This window comes from Diadema setosum, chromosome 15, assembly GCF_964275005.1.
Source record: "Diadema setosum chromosome 15, eeDiaSeto1, whole genome shotgun sequence".
In the NCBI taxonomy this organism is placed as follows: domain Eukaryota; kingdom Metazoa; phylum Echinodermata; class Echinoidea; order Diadematoida; family Diadematidae; genus Diadema; species Diadema setosum.
Genome location: NC_092699.1, coordinates 21,080,619 through 21,098,259, shown reverse-complemented (window position 1 = coordinate 21,098,259; position 17,641 = coordinate 21,080,619). Strand labels below are relative to the sequence as shown.

Genomic DNA, 17,641 nt, shown 5'->3' with positions numbered 1-17,641 from the left:
TCGGGTTCAAATTCCGATGAAATCCCATTTTCTTTGCTCAATTTCCACTAATAAATGGAATTTAGACGAACTGACAATAGACCAAATGATACATACATTGTCGAAGACGAAATGGGGAAAAATCCAAGTACACGAAATGACAATTGGACCATCTGGTCATTAGACAAAATGATAAATAGCCAAACTGGGTATTAGACCAAGTGAGGATTAGACAAATAGGCATTAGATAAATTTTGCACTTATATATGTCTAAATCATGTTACTTCTTCTTCTGGTAGTCCTGCATCCTTCAGGCTTCAGGATTATTGTAGGCATGATTCATGCTGTGTGTGCTGTACCTTGTGTGAATATGCAGGTGTATAATATATCTGAGGGTGCACGTAAAAATCCACCAGCAGCCTACACTGCATACAAATGTAGCCTGCCATCAGCTTAAGCCGGAAGGATTTCGTGATGGGGCTGATATGATGTCAGGGGGCAGTGAGTTCCAAGTCTGCACAGTGCATGGGAAGAAGGACTGCTTGTTATGTTCATTTCTTGAGATTGGCAGATGGTAGCCTTGACCATGAACATATCTGGTTGCTTTGTGGACTGGTGTGATGTAGGGTGCAGTGCTGAATTCTACTAGATTGTGGTGCATTTTGAAGAAGAGGACAAGACGCAGGACTTCTCTCCTTTGCTGTAGGAAGTGCCACTGGAGTTCATGAATCATGTCTGTCACAGATGAGTGTTATGGTACCTGTTGAGGACAAATCTCGCAGCTTTCCTTTGGATCATCTCGATTACCCGATGTTCCTCTCTGTATGCGGGTACCACAGAGGAGCTCCATATTCCAGGAGTGGTCTCACCAGAGATAGATTGGCCATGGTCTTGAGTGGAGTGGAGGAGATCTTCAAGTTTCTGCAAAGGAATGCAAGGGTGGTGTTTGCTTTGTTGCAGATGTTGTCAACATGTCTGTTTCAACGGAGGTCTGAGGAAACTGACTCCAACCGTAGGTATTTCACTGCTGGGAAAGCCTTGAGAGGTTTGCCATGGAGGGTGTACTGAAAGACCTCTGGGTGTCTTTTACGGGTGTCCCGAAGGATTTGGCACTAATCAGGATTGAACTCCATCACCCACGTCTTGCTTCAATCAGCTAGAGCATCAAGGTCAGCCTGTCTCGTCCCAATGACAAAATCAAGTCTCATAATTCTTATCTTTCATTTACAGCCACCTAAGTGAGGGGGAAATGCTCTGTTTAGACATTACACATGTCCCTTTGTTGAAAGGTCAACCAACTCTGTGTCTCTTCATTCTGACCTGCCCCATCAGGGGGGAAGGGGGAAAAAAAGGGGGATCTAGACAAACTGTCATGTCATTAGTTGTGGGCACAAACAAACAAAGAGAAAAATCCCTGCATATTTAACTCAGAAAGAGAGACACTTTTTTTAGTTTATGGGAAGTTTGGAATGTGCAGACAATAAGGGGATAGATGCCCTATTTAGGAAAAAATGGTTGTCTTTGTTATGAATTTATAAACTTTTTGTCTTCCAAATGTGATATGCCCTGTCAGAGGACAACCACTATATCAGTGACAAAATATGTGAGCTGTTACTGCCAGGAAAGATATGACATCTGTTAGTACAGTCAAACCTGCCTTAGCGGCCACCTGTCTATAGCAGCCACTGAAAAATTCCCCCGAGAGAAAAGCCCTGTTTAAGACCCTGTGTATAGCAGCCACCTGTCTAAAGCGGCCAGCGGCCACAAATTTTGTTTCCCTCGGTAGATTTTAATCTGTCTGTAGCGGCCACAGAGCCGGTAATTCAGCCTGTTTTTCTGATTTGTGGCCGTGCCAGACATTCATGGGCAACGTTCAGTGATCACCACCGCTGCATTCATCACTTATTCAATCATGATAATGCACTAGTGTTAAGCTTTCTTCATGACTGTACAACATGCTACTGTGTAACAATTCCATAAACGCCGGCATTGTTCAATGCATGAAACGCACGTGTGCATACATACGCATGTACATGTACACAAGCATGTATGTCCTACACTAAGTACTTATAGATGTATACAACGATGATACATGTACATGTACAGTACATGTATAGGCAATGCACACATATAAGTGGATAACCTGTCTATAGCGGCCACCTGTCTATAACGGCCACTTTTTTCGTTTCCCTTGGGTGGCCGCTATAAACAGGTTTGACTGTATAATAAACTTAAATCTGTGGGCAATTGTGATAGCTTGTGCATTATTAAAGCAGAAGTTAGCCCAGTCATAGTTGCTGAACTACTGCATCATGCTTTTGCAACAATTTGATGGTTCATGGCTTATCTTTGATTCGCAGTGCGATGAATTAATGACTCCAACCATACTCAAGTACATAATTGCAAGCGCTTTGTAATAATCACAAGCAATACATTATGACTTTTATGGGTGTTGCTATGAACAGTGTATAGGCTCAGCATGGACTTTACTCAATTCTAGAATGAATATGGTGAGCAAATGCTCCAACTCACGTGCCATCAAGTTTTTCAATCGTTGCCGCTGTGACTGTCCTCACATGATTCACGACACCATTGGCTACGTCCATCTATTCAGGTGCAAGATCAGAAATATGGTTGAAATATACAAGCAAACCCTAAATGATATACATACAGAGGTAGACATTATTAGTATATTATTTTGCTTTCCTAAACATAGTGAAAGGATCAGATCTCTAAGCAAAATTTTCTAGATCTCATATTGTATCCAGCATCAGGTACTTTGATGCACAACAAATTTGACCATACTGATTTGATGACCTCATCACTGTAGAAATATTGATTAATGTTAACCAATGTAATTGTTAAATTACCCATTTTACATATCTCCATGACAGTCCACTTTTTTGAAGTGCTAATTGACATGAATTTATTCATTGAGCAGTGTAGCTCACTTATGCTTAGACAAGTTTCTTCCAGATTTAGATAAGCTGTAGCTAAAACTTTAGGCTTTTGTAATATACTCTTTGTTTATTGAGGGCATGTCGGAATTATGTATAGAATTTGGACTGAAATTGACGCTTAGGATTCAAATTAGTGAGATTTTGTGCAATGCTTATTGTGTATGGGCAGAACCTGTAGCTTATCATCCGCAAGATGCCAAGTTTTAATATCTGTTCTCTGATGAACATCTTGCTTCAGATTGCATATTGAGTGGATCACTTAATTTGTCAGTGTGGACAAATTTTTAAGTCTAGTTGCAAATTTGCATAGTTCACATTTAAATTGCATGTTTTTCATGTATGTGACTGGCCATAATTTAGCAATGGTACACACAGAATTGGCACACACATCATAAGAACTATGCACAGACTACACAAGAATGGTTAACAGCTCCATTGTTGAAACACTTTCGGAGAAAACCTTTTTTGAATATTAGACTTTGCCATTTTTTTTAGCATTCCTGTCCTTTGTAAATCATTTGCATGCTCAGTGAAATCAGACCTCAAGATTGGCCTTTCATCATGACATTCATCATTCCCCATTTTTTCAGTTTTCTCTTCTTTTGTCTGCTCTTTTCTTCTTCCTCTCTCTTCTCTCTCCCTTTTCCGCACACCGAGTCGTGATTTGCTCATGATTTGTCAAAAAAAAATGTCTTAAAGCTTCATCATATGTGCAAGACCATCGCAAGACATGCGCGATATTCGCAAAATCTTTGTGAAACCCAAAACATACCCCGGAACTTTGGAAGATGTCTCGCATATGTTTCGCGAAATTTTCTGCGAAGTTGTTCTGATCATTAACCGCAATAACTGTTTGCGTACCTTTGGAGATATTCTCACGAATGTTTGGGGCAAATCCACACCCTTGATGTATGACCTCTTTCAAGCTCTATGTTTTCTACAAATCAAAATCGTAGCATACATTATCTCAAGGACGTTCCTCAGTTAAAGTGAAGTCCATGTCATTTTCTTCAAACTTTCCATACCGTAACTTTGATTCATCCGAAGCCCAAATATGTAAATAAAACCATAGGTTCATGTGCTTGTTTTTCATCTACAAGACATTGAAGAATATGACTAATCTGCCGTCCTGTACCAAAATGATAGCGTTACAGGATCAAGACCATGATTGGCGACAAAATCTGCAATGACAAACTTAAATCCCAATAATTCTGTCAAAATCCATGTTATTTTCTCCAAATTTGCAAAAATTGCAGAAAAAGGTACCCAAAACCAGGAAAAAGTTTTGAAGTTAGGGTTTACACTCTCATTCTTGAGCAAGCAGCGCCCCCACGCGGCAGAAAACATCGAAATCTCTCAAATCCTTCTCATCGACGTTTTCTGATAGGGGTGAGCTAAAGGACAAGGTTCATAAAACTTATGCTGTACATTCAAAACCCATGTCATTTTCGTGAAACTTGACCAAATTGTAGAAGAAGGCTTACTAATTCCAGAAAAACAATAAAAAGTAGGGGTTCATGTGCTCGTTTTTGTGCTAGCAGCGCCCCTGTGCGACATATATCATCGTAAGTCCCCAAAATCTGGTCAGGAACCTATGCAGGATTGCCCTGGCAGGGTGGGTTCATAAATCTCACGCTGTATACATTTAAAACCCATGTCATTTTCACGAAACTTGACCAAATTGTAGGAAATGGCTTACTACAGGTAATTCCAGAAAAACAATAAAAAGTGGGGGTTCATGTGCTAGTTTTTGTGCTGGCAGCACCCCCATATGATAGAAATCATCCTAGGACCCCAAAATCTTGTTATAAAAGTATCGTGGGTGCCCTGATTAGGTCGGGTTCATAAATGTCATGCTGTACATTTAAAACCCATGTCATTTTTCAAAACTTTATCAAATTGTAGAAGAAGGGTTACTTAATGCAGAACAATTGTAAAAATGGGGAGTTCATGTGCTCGCTTTTGTGCTAGCAGAGCCTCCTTGCGACAGAAATCATTGTAAGACCCCCAAATCTGGTCAGGAACCAATGCAGTGATATACCCTGCTAGGATGCACGAATCTCATGAGGTTCACTCGAAACCCCATTTTCTTTTTCTAAAAAAAACAAACAAACAAACAAAACGTGTCACAATTGCAGTGATATGGTGGAAAAATGTTCAGAAAGGAAGGACTGGTCCATGAGCGTTTTTGCTATTATTTGCCTTACACAGCCATATCACGTGGACGCAAGCGTGGAAAACTCCACATTGACATGCTTGTTTGTTTGTTTTACCCATTTGCTGTAACCATGTGCAGAAAGTGATAATGGAGGAAGAAGAATAGATATAAGGAAATGGGAGTTTTGGCATTAGTCTGACGGTCCTCCAAAGGAAAAACAAATCTCAACATAATGACGTTGATTGTATATTGCATGTGTTGGTTGTTGCAGTGGTTGGTAAAGTGCATGTTGTGAACTATGGAGATGTACCTCGAGTACCCCCCCCCCCCCCCCGAAAAAAAAAAAAAAATGATTCTTCGATTCTCCTTTTGTTACACCAGATTTGGTAATCAAAAATTAATATCTGAATGGTGAAAGTGATAAATACATGTTTGGTAATACTTTCGTGACCTTGTATTTTGTAACCAAAAATCAAAAAAAAAAAAAACCAGTATTTTGTATTAGTAAAGACAAAGATCTAGAAAAGATAGTAAAGATCTAATTTAGATTTTAACAGAGATACTCAGATTGTTTTAGTTGTTAAACCTAAAGATGAAATGTATGTCATAATTATGTTTGTTTTGTTGTTGTTTTGTTTTTTTAACCCTAGTCTACTAGACTAGTAGTCCCCGACTAGGGCCTGTAAGCCCTGGGTCACTTAGCACTCGATTTGACCATTTTGATGACAAGATAATGAACTGCATGTCACAAAACAGATCTCTGGATTGAAAATGGAAACAGCTCAGTTCCACTTCCAAGCTTCCCGATTCCGTCGATCAGTGTTGTGCTACCATGATGCGGCTCGGACAGCTGAACTTTGCGTAGTACGTACAGATTGTAAAACGCGTATAGTCGGCACGCGAGCCGAGCGAGGCTGCCCAGTGCGGCCGCGGTGGGGAACTGTCGGGTATCCGTACGCACCACACTCTAGCTCGATCTACTAGCAGCTGCTCAGCTAAGTTAGCACAGCTCATCACTCGTGCGTGCGCTTGTATGCTCTTTGTTACGTCATTGTCAACCTGCGCAGCTAGGATGCGCATAAACACAACTGAGAAACGTCCTTAAGTTTCATATATAATTTTTGGCATGCTTTAGAGTAGTTTAAAGTATATTCTGTGATTTTTTTTATCTCAAACATTTTGTTCTCTTTGCTGATTTTTAAAATTTTTGTTACTAAATGTCTGATGTGTGGATGTATGCTACAATTTTGATTTGTAGAAAACGTAGCGCAACTAAACAACTAAATATAGTAACAAAAATTGAAACGTAAGTGGGGGAACATGCAAAAAAAAAAATCAAAAACTTGTGGAGATATGTCAACAGAAAAACTGTCGGCACATACACACAACACAGAAATGAGAGGGAAAGAAATGAGACAGGAAAGAGATACCTTCAAGTTAAGACAGCTATCAATCTCCTTGGAAACATCTCTCCAATGATTATTTAAAAATTTGTGTTGTTTGCATTTCCGTAGCATGTATTTTGTGTATGTAACTGGCTGTACTTTAGCAATGGTACACACAACAGTCGCACATACATATTGTACATAGTGAGACCTTTGCACAAACTGCGTAAGAATGTTTTTTTCGGCTTCATTGTCGGAATACATTCGGATAAAAAACTTTTCCAAACATTGGATTTTGCCATTCGCATCCTCCGCAAAATCAGCCCTTAATGGGGGTATCTCACTGAGCAGCAAATGTTTGAGAACGTAGCAAATTCTAGGGAATATTAGGTTTCACCAGAGTTCATTAACAGTTGTAGTCAAAATCATAAACAATTGCAATCAAATTCGCAGTTTTCATTGTCGTAAACACTATCTTGTCGCAAAGAAATTTTGAACTTGTGCAAAATTTCTTTGCGACAAGAAAAACTGGTTATGACAATGAAAACTGTTTGCGAATTTCATTGCAATTGTTTACAAATTTGATTGCAACAGTAACGAACCCCAAAATTCCCTAGAATTCACTACGCTCGCAAACATTCGCCGCTCAGTGAGATCGGTGCCGTACCTGATTGTGAGGGGTTTTTCTTCTTCCCCCCCACCCCCAAGCCAAGCTGCGGTGCCCGCACATAGTTCACCTCTACCATGGTACATGTAATTTATGTTTTTCTCAGCTGGACATCAAGGATACAGAGGAAATTAAGGGTAACTTGGATTCGACCCTTGAGAGTATTCTATGACAAAAGTAGTGTATTCTTTCTTTTGTTTATTTATGGAGGAATGAAAGAATGCTTTATTTCCATGTTTGAATGATGTACAGGGAAAAAACTTCGACTTGTGTGATGGAAATAACATGTATTCACACAAATCTGGACTTGAAATTACCTTTGACATAGCCGAAATTCGACTTGAAAAACTTTGACTTGAGAAAAATTATTTTAAAGAAATAAGAAGGAAATTGGGACTTTTCTGGAGCTTCGACTTGGCCGAGTTTTTGACTTGTGCGAGGTCAACTTAGGCGAGGTCGACTGTCTTATCTTTATGTACTTTGCTGTGTGGCTCTAATGAATTTTTGATGTAACAAAAGAAAACTGCTGGTCCTGAGGATTTAGTTATAACTGGAATTGTCTGTACATTGTTGTCTATAAAAAGACCTTGATCAAGGTCACTTGACTGATTTATGCTGCTATAATCATGAAGGACTAAACTTTGTATCATTCCTTTTCTATTACTGTAAAACATGATTTTTTCGTGGCATGAAATTTTTGCGAATTGGAGCAAACAGCTTTTTTCGCGGCATGAAATTTTCACGAGTTGCCTCTAACATTCAATGCGTACAGTGTAGACAAGAACTTTCACGTGCATTTTTATTTCGCGTATCTTGGAACTCGCAAAGTTCGCGGAATTTAACATGCACACGAACATTCCTCGATTTACAGTATGTAAAAGAGCACATTTTCCGTTTTGTTTTAAAAAAATGCAGAAAAAGAAAAGATCAAGCCAATCATCAATTGTGACAAATAAATAAGCAAGGAAATGGCTATTTTTTTTTCATTTTCTGCAGTGCACTATTATAACATATATCACTTTTGCTTAAAATCTGTACTGAAATAATCATGCAATGCAGTTGCAAGAAAAAAAAAAAAAAAACACACAAATGAAGTGGAGACCACACATACCTTGCAAAAGTTCCTGAAGTCATGTGTTCCCACTAATTTCTGGCTAGCTTCCTGCATCACCTGGCAGTAACACACATCACAAAGGCTGTAAATGTTACTATTCACAATTGTGATGCACAGTGCATTAGTTTTTAACAAAAAACATATGATAAACTCTAAGTAACATGACTTACATTCAGCTACGGGCAACAAAGCATTTGACATGATGATGACAGGATGATATATACCATGTTGTATATCCTCAAAATATTTCACAGTTTACAGATGTATTCCAACTGAATCCCCTGTCTCTTGGACTGATTAATGCGAAGATTGGTTTCATTTCTGACCAAGGGCTTTACAGAGTCATCATGTGAACCAATCTTGTGGAAATGAAATTGGAAATAATCTCATAGGTGCAAAGAGAAATACAAATGCAACAATGACTAAAAATGTAAATTTGGATGCATGATATATGGATGCAATGTGTTCTAAGATAAGACAGATCTCTGAAATGTGCCAACAGATATGCAGATCCTCCCCCCCCCCCTGTTTATGTTCAATAGCTGTTGATTGTGTACAGGGCATCAATAAAAAGGAGTGGGCATTAGCTGGTTTGGGTGGGGGGCAGGGGGAGGAGTGTGTATGTGGATAAAAGGAAATATGTACAATAATTTATGGATTATGTTATTTATACAGTCTCCTTAAATAGATGTTTTATGAAATGAATGTTAGAATTTATAATTACTGATATGATTTCTCAATAATTTCTATACATCTATTATTTCCTTTGGAAGTATATGTAGTTGATTCATTATATAGGTAATGTATGTATACTCTTTTGGGGTCTTTTAATATGTTCACTACATAACAATAAAATGTGTTTGAATGAATGTGTGAGTATCCATTCTCTGTTTAATTTGCTTTCATATATCTTTGTTTTAGATGTTTCCATAGTAATGTGTGACAAAACCAAATTTCCATCCCATGATCTAAACAGTATTTGGACATATAAAGAAATGAAATGAAATGAAAATCTTTATCCCCCAAAATATAATGTACCTGATTTTGTTTTGTTTCATTGTTTTTTTGTTTTGTTTTTTTGCAACATGTGATACATTTTACAGACAAAATGAATCTTTAAGGTCTATGCGTTGTTTGAAGGATACATATTCCTACAACTTACATCACAAGGACTACGAAAAGGAAGACGGGAACTGAAAAGCAGGACTGATTCACAGAGTCATCACTGACTGCAAGGACATGCCACCTGTACCATATTAGATGATAATTCCCCTATATCATCATCCAAGTATACTTATACAATGCATATTAAAAAAAAAGGGAAAAGAAAAAAGGAAAAGGCAATCCAACATTAGAAGGCTACTCTTTCATAATTGTCAACTAGGGAGAGCACAATGTTGGTTGTGAGGAAAGGGGGACTCTTCCTCTTTCAGTTGATACCAAATTGAGTTGATAAATATTATAAATGACCGAACGCATTAATTTTAAAGACAACAATGACAAGTTGCTCTTTTTCCAAGTTTGAGCGTCATCATGAAGGAACATTGAATATCTCACTGAAATGGATGAGATCTGTCAATGAAAGTGGTCAAATAAACAGGCCAGCGTGCACTGACTGCAGGTCTGTGTTTAGGGTTTTCTTTTACTTTTTATGGTTCATAATCTTCAACATGACGACCTGTCAGTTAATGTGTTCACTCCAACAAAAGCTATACCACACATTCCATTTTTCTCTGTTCATTTACAACATATGGCTTGCAGTGACATACCATGTCTTGGATATGAACAAAGAACTAGAACTATCACTCAATGTGATTAGTGCCCCCCCCCCCCTAACACTGAGGGAGCTAGCTCAACTAGCAATTACTTTGTATGCTTTTTATTAAAAAATAAAATAGTTACCACAGCAATGTATTGTTCAACATTGAATAAATGTACATTTTGCTCACTGATAGTCATATGTGCTATATCTCAAGTCAAGTGCTCAAAACCTGAGGGAGCAAAATAAGTAAATCGCAATTTCTATGATTTTTATTTAAAACTAGAAATGTCGCTTTGGCGACTGGTATGCCTCCGCCATAATGCATGATTTTTCCCAATAGGTCTAGATAGTACATGTGGACAATGTGAGATTACATTTTCACAAAATTGGCAAAATATTGAAATGACAAGTTTGTCACAAATGTGTTGAATATTCACCTTCCTTGACCTAGGTTTAATTGGATGAATAGGAGAGCATGTATCTAGAGATTTAAGAACTTTAATTTGACTTTGACCCATTCATACATTTAGGCATTGAGTAATTTTCAAGGTACAGGTGTGGAGAAAAAGTGCAATTTCTGAATTGAATAGTAAATTGTTACCATTTTCATCTGGCCCTTGACCCTAAAATTCATAAAATAATTACTTTCAGGTAGAACATGCATAATATGTACTAAGTTTCAAGATAACTTGAGCCACTTCCGAGATATGGAGGAAAAAGTTAGTTCAGCACTTTCACTTGATCTTTGACCTTTTGACCTTTGAGGCAAAAAAAGAAGAAAAAAAAAAAACTTTCCAGAGAGTTTCTGTTAGGTTACACACGCATACACCAAGTGTAAAAAAAATAACCCTGCTGGCATTGCATAAATATGAGGGTAATAGTAAAATTTTGAAGTCTTGCACTTGACCTTTGACCCCTGACCTTTGACCCCATGAACCCTACATTCTCTAGATAATCACTTCCAGTCAGTACATGTATATACTATGTTCCATGAAGATACCTTGAACAATTTTCCAAGGTACTGAGAAAAAAAAAGAAGTTTTAATATTTTTACTTGACCTTTTGACCTTTGACCTTTGACCTCATGACCCAAACTTTCACCAGAGAATCTTAATTGGGTAATACATGTATACACTAAGTTTCAAGAAAATATCTTCAGGCATTCAATAGATATGGTGGAAATAGTGAAATTTTATGTATTTGACCCTGACTTTTTGACCTTTGACCTCATGACCCAAACTTTCACCAGAGAATCTTAATTGGGTAATACATGTATACACTAAGTTTCAAGAAAATCTCTTCAGGCATTCAATAGATATGGTGGAAATAGTGAAATTTTATGTATTTGACCTTTGACCTTTGACCTCATGACCCAAACTTTCACCAGAGAATCTTGATTGGGTAATACATGTATACACTAAGTTTCAAGAAAATATCTTCAGGCATTCAATAGATATGGCAGAAATAGTGAAATTTTATGTATTTGACCTTGACCTTTTGACCTTTGACCTTGAGCATGTGCACCCAAAAGTTGATAGGCACAACTTCACCCCCTAATACACATACATGCCAAGTTTCATTAGGATACCTCAACAGGTTTCGGTAGTTACCTTGTCCACAAAATTCATTACGGACGGACGGAAGGACGGACGGACGGACGGAAGGACGGACGGACGGACGGACGGACAGACGGAAGGACGGACGGACGGACGGACGGACGGACAACCCAAAAACATAATGCCTCCAGCACCACTTCGTGGCAGAGGCATAAAAATACTGTTACCATGGCAACACAATGTTTGACATTAACAAAAAATGAAGTTTGCACAACTGTATATCATAGCTGTCACATGTGCCAAATCTAAAGTCAAATGCTCAAAAGCTGATGGAGTTAGCTGAATTCACAATATCGCATGATTTTCATTCAAAATATGCTGTTACCATGGCAACACATTTTTCAACGATGATGAAAGATCAATTTTTCATATCTACAAATGTAGGTAATATAGTGGTCACATGTGCCAAATTTGAAGCCAAATGCTCAAAAAATTTTTCTGTTGGCTTTTTAGTGAACATATGCTGTTACCATGGCAACACATTGTTAAACAATGGCAAAAGATTATGTTTGCATATCTATGTACTATAGACCGATTCAAGCAACTGTTCATGGAAGTACGCCCTCTTAAGGCGACGCCATAACTGGGGGCCAAACAGGCCGGATCGGCAAGCGCCCTGCGTGCGTGGCAAGGGTGCCAGCGGCAGCCAGTGCTTTTACCACCCGGCGCCAGCCGGCCAGCTTGCTATCTCTGGCGCTGGCAGCGATCGACGCATCTGGATTTGTGACAACTAGAGTCTACATTTTTTTTTTTTTCGCTAGCTAATTAAAAAAAAAAAATTAAGCAACTTCTACCGACTATGAGCGAATGGGTAGATGACATACGGCTGTAGCCAAAACTTGAATTTCAAGGTAAATATCGGTACGATCCGTGAGTGTTTGTAGACTCTATTTCTTTGGCGATGACTTGGTTACTCGCGTGTAAGCCCCATATATTCACATTTGTGTAAGAGAATAAAAACCGCTGGGGAGAACCATCGTTATGGCTAGGCGCAGGCAGACGTCTGAATTGCTAGTAAGCATAGACTGTTGAGAAGTTAACTGGTATAATCAAATACAAATAATGAATAAGAACCTTAAGCTAGATATGGCGCTATAAATTGCAACCTATCAGTTAACTTGAACCTTTTTAGGCTTTTGCCTTTACTCGGGAGTCTCGGGCCAGCGGGGTAGAATCTGTCTAGATCTACGTTAGATCTTGTCTAGAATTCTAGGCAAGAGTCCAGACTAGATCTAGACCTATTGACTTCTAGAACCCTACATCCTATATCATTTTCGGTTGTCGATAACTTCAGGCAAGCCTAACTAAGTAAGTAAACCAAAAGGAATACACATCTAGGCGTTTCTGAGCCGTATAAACTTAAATTACGTTGCCTGATGTGAACAACCAAAACTACTTGGGTTTAAGTAACCTTGCATAACATCACCCTAACGCCTAAGATCTACAAAAGTGATTTTCAAATCATACTTTCTTAATATGATTATGAAACGGATGTTAATTTGCCACCATCCATGGTTTAATATTTAAAAGTATCACTTTATCAAAAATCAAATTCAGAGTTTCAGGCCAAAATTGAATATGGTCAATTCAGTGCTGAACATTGAAGAAGTGAAATCAATAGGCCCCTATAAGAATTTAACGCATCTTGAAACATTTATTTAGCTGTAGTGTAGGCTGTAAAATGTGTGGCATAATAATATAGTATAGCCAGGAAGTGTATTCTAACTTTGGCAAGTAGTGCACACAAGCATTAAAAAAAAAAAAAAAAAAAATCAGTGAATTATCAAAATCTTTGATCTGAACTTGTCTTCTAAAATGAACAACATATTTTACGAATATGCAGTGAAAGCCTAATCAAATAGAGAATCTAGTAGGCATAGTTTGTTTCGATATCTATGCATTTTTTATACCGTTTTATTTCACTTAATTGTCTCTAATTGTATATTTATCATGCGTCAGTGGTGTCTGAAATGCACACACTGCCGTGAAGCTTCCATTTCCATTGTTTTTTTTTCTGTTATTTGTGCACCCAACAACTGCACAATATGTTTTCCTGATCCTTCCTCTGAAGCTTTCATTGTAGATCAATATGTCTGAATCACTCAATTTGTCCAAAAGAAAAGCATTAAAAGCCGCTGAACGACTTTTCCCACAGTGTGTAAACAATCACAATATTAGCGCGGCGGTCGCCGGCCGCGGCGCAGCGGCCAGGCCCGGCTAACTATGCGCGACGGGTACGCTAGGCTGTTGAGCTGCAAGTGCAACTCGCTGGGTAGCTAGCTCGCTGGAGTAGCCCCCGTTGGCCCCCAGTTATGGCGACCGTTATAGCGCCGCTAGCGGCGGTAGGTGAATAGGTCATCGAAATTGAATCGGTCTATAGCAGTCCCATTGGCCAAATTTCAAGCCAAATGATCAAAGACTGAGGGATATGGCTGAATCTACAGTATTTTTGTACAATTTTCATTCAGAATATGCTGTTACCATGGCAATGCATTGTTCAATAATGACAACAGATTAAGGGGATGGTACAGTATTGGTGGAGATGAGAATTGGGCTTTTAACTTTTTGCAAGATACCAAGAAAATACTTATGATATAGTACAGAGCATAACATTTTAAGAGGAATTCAAAGTTTATTTGATAGAAATCGGGTTTGGAATGACTGAAACATAAAAAACAAAGTAAAACAACGCGATAGTAATAAAGTGAGGGTCCCACACTTTATTAGAATCGCTCTTTTTGGGATATCTCAGCCATTTCAAAACCAATTTTCATCAAATAAACGTTGAATTCCTCATAGCATTACATGCTCTTTCATATTTCATAAGACGTTTCTCATTATCTCACCAAAAATGTTAGAAACCAAAACTGTACGATCCCTTTAAGTTTGCACATCTATGTACGTACCATAGGGGTCACATGTGCCAAATTTCAAGCCATATGCTCAGACTGAGGGAGTTAGCCAAATCCACAATATTTTTGTATTCTTTTTAGTGACAAAATGCTGTTACCATGGCAACACATTGTTCAATACAGACAGAAGATGTGTTCTGCACATCTATACTAAGTGGTCACATGTGCCAAAATTCAAGTCAAATACTCAAAAAATCAGGGAGTTAGATCAATCCACACATTTCTGTATGACTGGTATAATATGATAGGATAGCGGTCACACATGCCAACTTTGGGGTCAATTGCTCAAAAAATGAGAGAGGAGTTCGATCCACAACAGTTTGTGAGATTTTTCAAAAATTTGCCATTGCCATGGCAATGCATAATGCAATACCAATGAAAAAGGCGTTTTGCATATCTTCCTTTGATAGCGGTCACACATGACAAAGTTGGGGTTAATTGCTCAAAAAATGAGACAGTAGTTCAATCCACAAGATTTTGCAACGGACCGACGGACCAACCGCCTGCCTAACCGACTTACCGATGGACCAACTGCCTGGCCACCCGACCTCACAGTGATTCCTATATACCCCCATACATATATGCAGGCATGGTATTACCGGACACCATGGTATTACCGGACACGCACATTTTTGCGTACTAAAGACATTCTGTATGCGGGAGACTTCTTAGATTAGCCTCACAGAACTTTGTGTGGACCAAAATCGCAAAAAACGCGACATAAAAATGTAAAAACACAAAGAAATTCACATTTTACCTCAAATTTATAGTTGAGTTACCCACACCTTGTCATAGTTAATATTTATGCATGTTTGAATCACATTTCGTGACTGAAATTCTATGAAATCCCACTCACATACAGGAAAAATGCTGAAGATTCCAATAGCACCAAAAGTTCACTGATCGATATCGGAAATTTGTAGCTATCGTCCTCAAAAGCGAACGATGCGGAATAGTTGTGCACTAAGGAAGGGGCCCGCAACTCGTCACCCGCGCATGCAGCTCCCATAAACAAAGCACGTATAATAGAAGTTGTCGATTTCTCACAAGGTTTTATTGCGGGAACTGTTTGAAATGTTCAATACAGACATTTTACAGTAAAATACGAAATTTGAGCCTCATTTGCTGATTTTTTCTTTGCCATCCGCTCGGTGAGAATGTGTACGGTGATTTGTGGGATGAATTGTGATTCCGGTGCAAGGACTAGGTGCGAAAGACGTCGATTATTTCATTGCAAAAATCGTGTCCGGTAATACAATGCGATTTTGCACCGTGCAAAAAGACAACTTTTTTAGAGGGGTATGTTTGAAGCATATTTTCTAAAAACTGGAGCGAACAATTGACATAAGTTGGCTGAATTTGTAATTTCCAGGAGTCTTTGAATAAGTGGTGTTATTTTTAGCCTATTTCATCCTCTGAGTACGGAATTCAAAGCCACCAAAAAAAAAGCGTCCGGTGATACGATCTATTCTCCTACTATGTGTGTAATGGATTGTGTGGGTTGGCCTTTGTGGGATATTGTAGGAGCAAACAGATTATCGGACAGGTGGCTAGTTTTAACTAGCTATGGACCATAAAAGTTTAGAGGAATTTCTAAACACAAACCTAAAGTCATGCAGGCTTTGTTTGTTTGTTTGTTTGTTTGTTTGTTTGTTCATTTCCATCTGAGAAGATGGCTGGATAGCCCATATTTAGTTACGTTAAGCTGGTCTTCCATGGGGTCCAGTTGGATGTGGGGTGGGATCACTTCACCGGGTTAAACACCCTGCTCTTTGCAATGAATGAATGAAACAGGATCTTTTACGTGCATGAGTTGTTAAGTCTCTCATACACGGGACCTCCATTTTATGTCCTATCCGAGGGACAGAGTATTTTGCCTCTTGCTAGAGGGGACAGTATGCTTACACACAACATTGCTCAGCCCAGACTTGGGTTCGAACCCAGGTCCTTAGGATCGTGAGGCAGACACGCTACCGATTGAGCCAACTCACCGCCCTATTATTTGACCACTTTCACTGACAGATCTCATCAGTTTCAGCACAACATTCAGTGTTCCTTCATAATAACACTCAAATTTGGAAAATGTGCTATTTGTTACTATTGTCTTTAAAGGTATGGTGTTCAGTCATACATGACATTTATCAACACATTTAGGTACCATTACAAAGGAAAGAAGTGCTTCCTTTCCTCATAACCAATATTGCACTCTCCATAGCTGTCAATTATGAAACAGCAGGGCTCTAAAGTTGGATTACCTTTTTTTTTTTCTTTTTCTTCTTTTTTTTCAATACACACTATCTACATTGGCTACGCAAGGGATTTAAAGAGAGACTATTGCATCCTAGCCTATATTGATGCTGTTGCACGTAAGTTAAAAATATAGTTTACATACTTCGATATCAAAATCTCCGGCAGGGAAGAAGTACTTGTAGGTCCTGCTTAAGGTATCAAATCTGCGGATGTAATGCATGAAAAAAAAAAAACAAACAAACATGAGGAATATAAATCTGTTAACATGATGTATGAGATACACTGCATTCATAATGAAGGTTATCACTGAAAATATGTACAGGCAATATTATGAGGATATGAAACAGGAAGTATAACGTTTCTGTCAGTATACCTTTTATTCAAGTATTTTTACAAATTATGTAGGCCTATTTGGTCATGCACTAACACATAGAGTATGCCTATAACTTCATGATCACAAATGTACAAAGCCTGTCCCATCGGCTTATTTGAACTCATCTAATTCATCTATCTGTGCTAGGAAAAGGAAAATACACTTGCACAAAGAGAATAGTTTCAAATGAGACAGGTGATGTTGACACAGCAGACTGCCAAATTACTCAAATTTATTGTAAGAGAATATTGGTTCTTTTCATGAGGGTATTTTCCACAAACATTCTTGAGTTATCAAGCTCATAACTGAATTTTGTCAAATAAATACATTGGACATTGAAGTCCATCCTTTAAATCTGCAGCACTATAATCTATTGATTCATTTCTTTGTATTATTTAACTGAATGTAATTGACTTTTATCAAATATTTTATAAGTAATCACAAACAGAGAAAGTTTGCTATTTA

The 17,641-nt window shown here is 38.3% G+C and overlaps 1 protein-coding gene across 1 annotated transcript in view; it reads right to left on the bottom strand.

Moving 5' to 3' along the window:
• The window catches only part of LOC140239074 (tRNA pseudouridine(38/39) synthase-like), a 103,616-nt gene that overhangs the window by 42,027 nt on the left and 43,948 nt on the right, over positions 1–17,641 (bottom strand). Inside the window, exons 6-8 of the mRNA XM_072318971.1 lie at positions 16,946–17,006; positions 8,261–8,320; positions 2,512–2,585 (exon numbers count right to left, since the gene is read on the bottom strand). Of these exons, the coding sequence (XP_072175072.1) occupies positions 2,512–2,585; positions 8,261–8,320; positions 16,946–17,006 (195 nt within the window). The remainder of the gene's footprint in view (positions 1–2,511; positions 2,586–8,260; positions 8,321–16,945; positions 17,007–17,641) is intronic.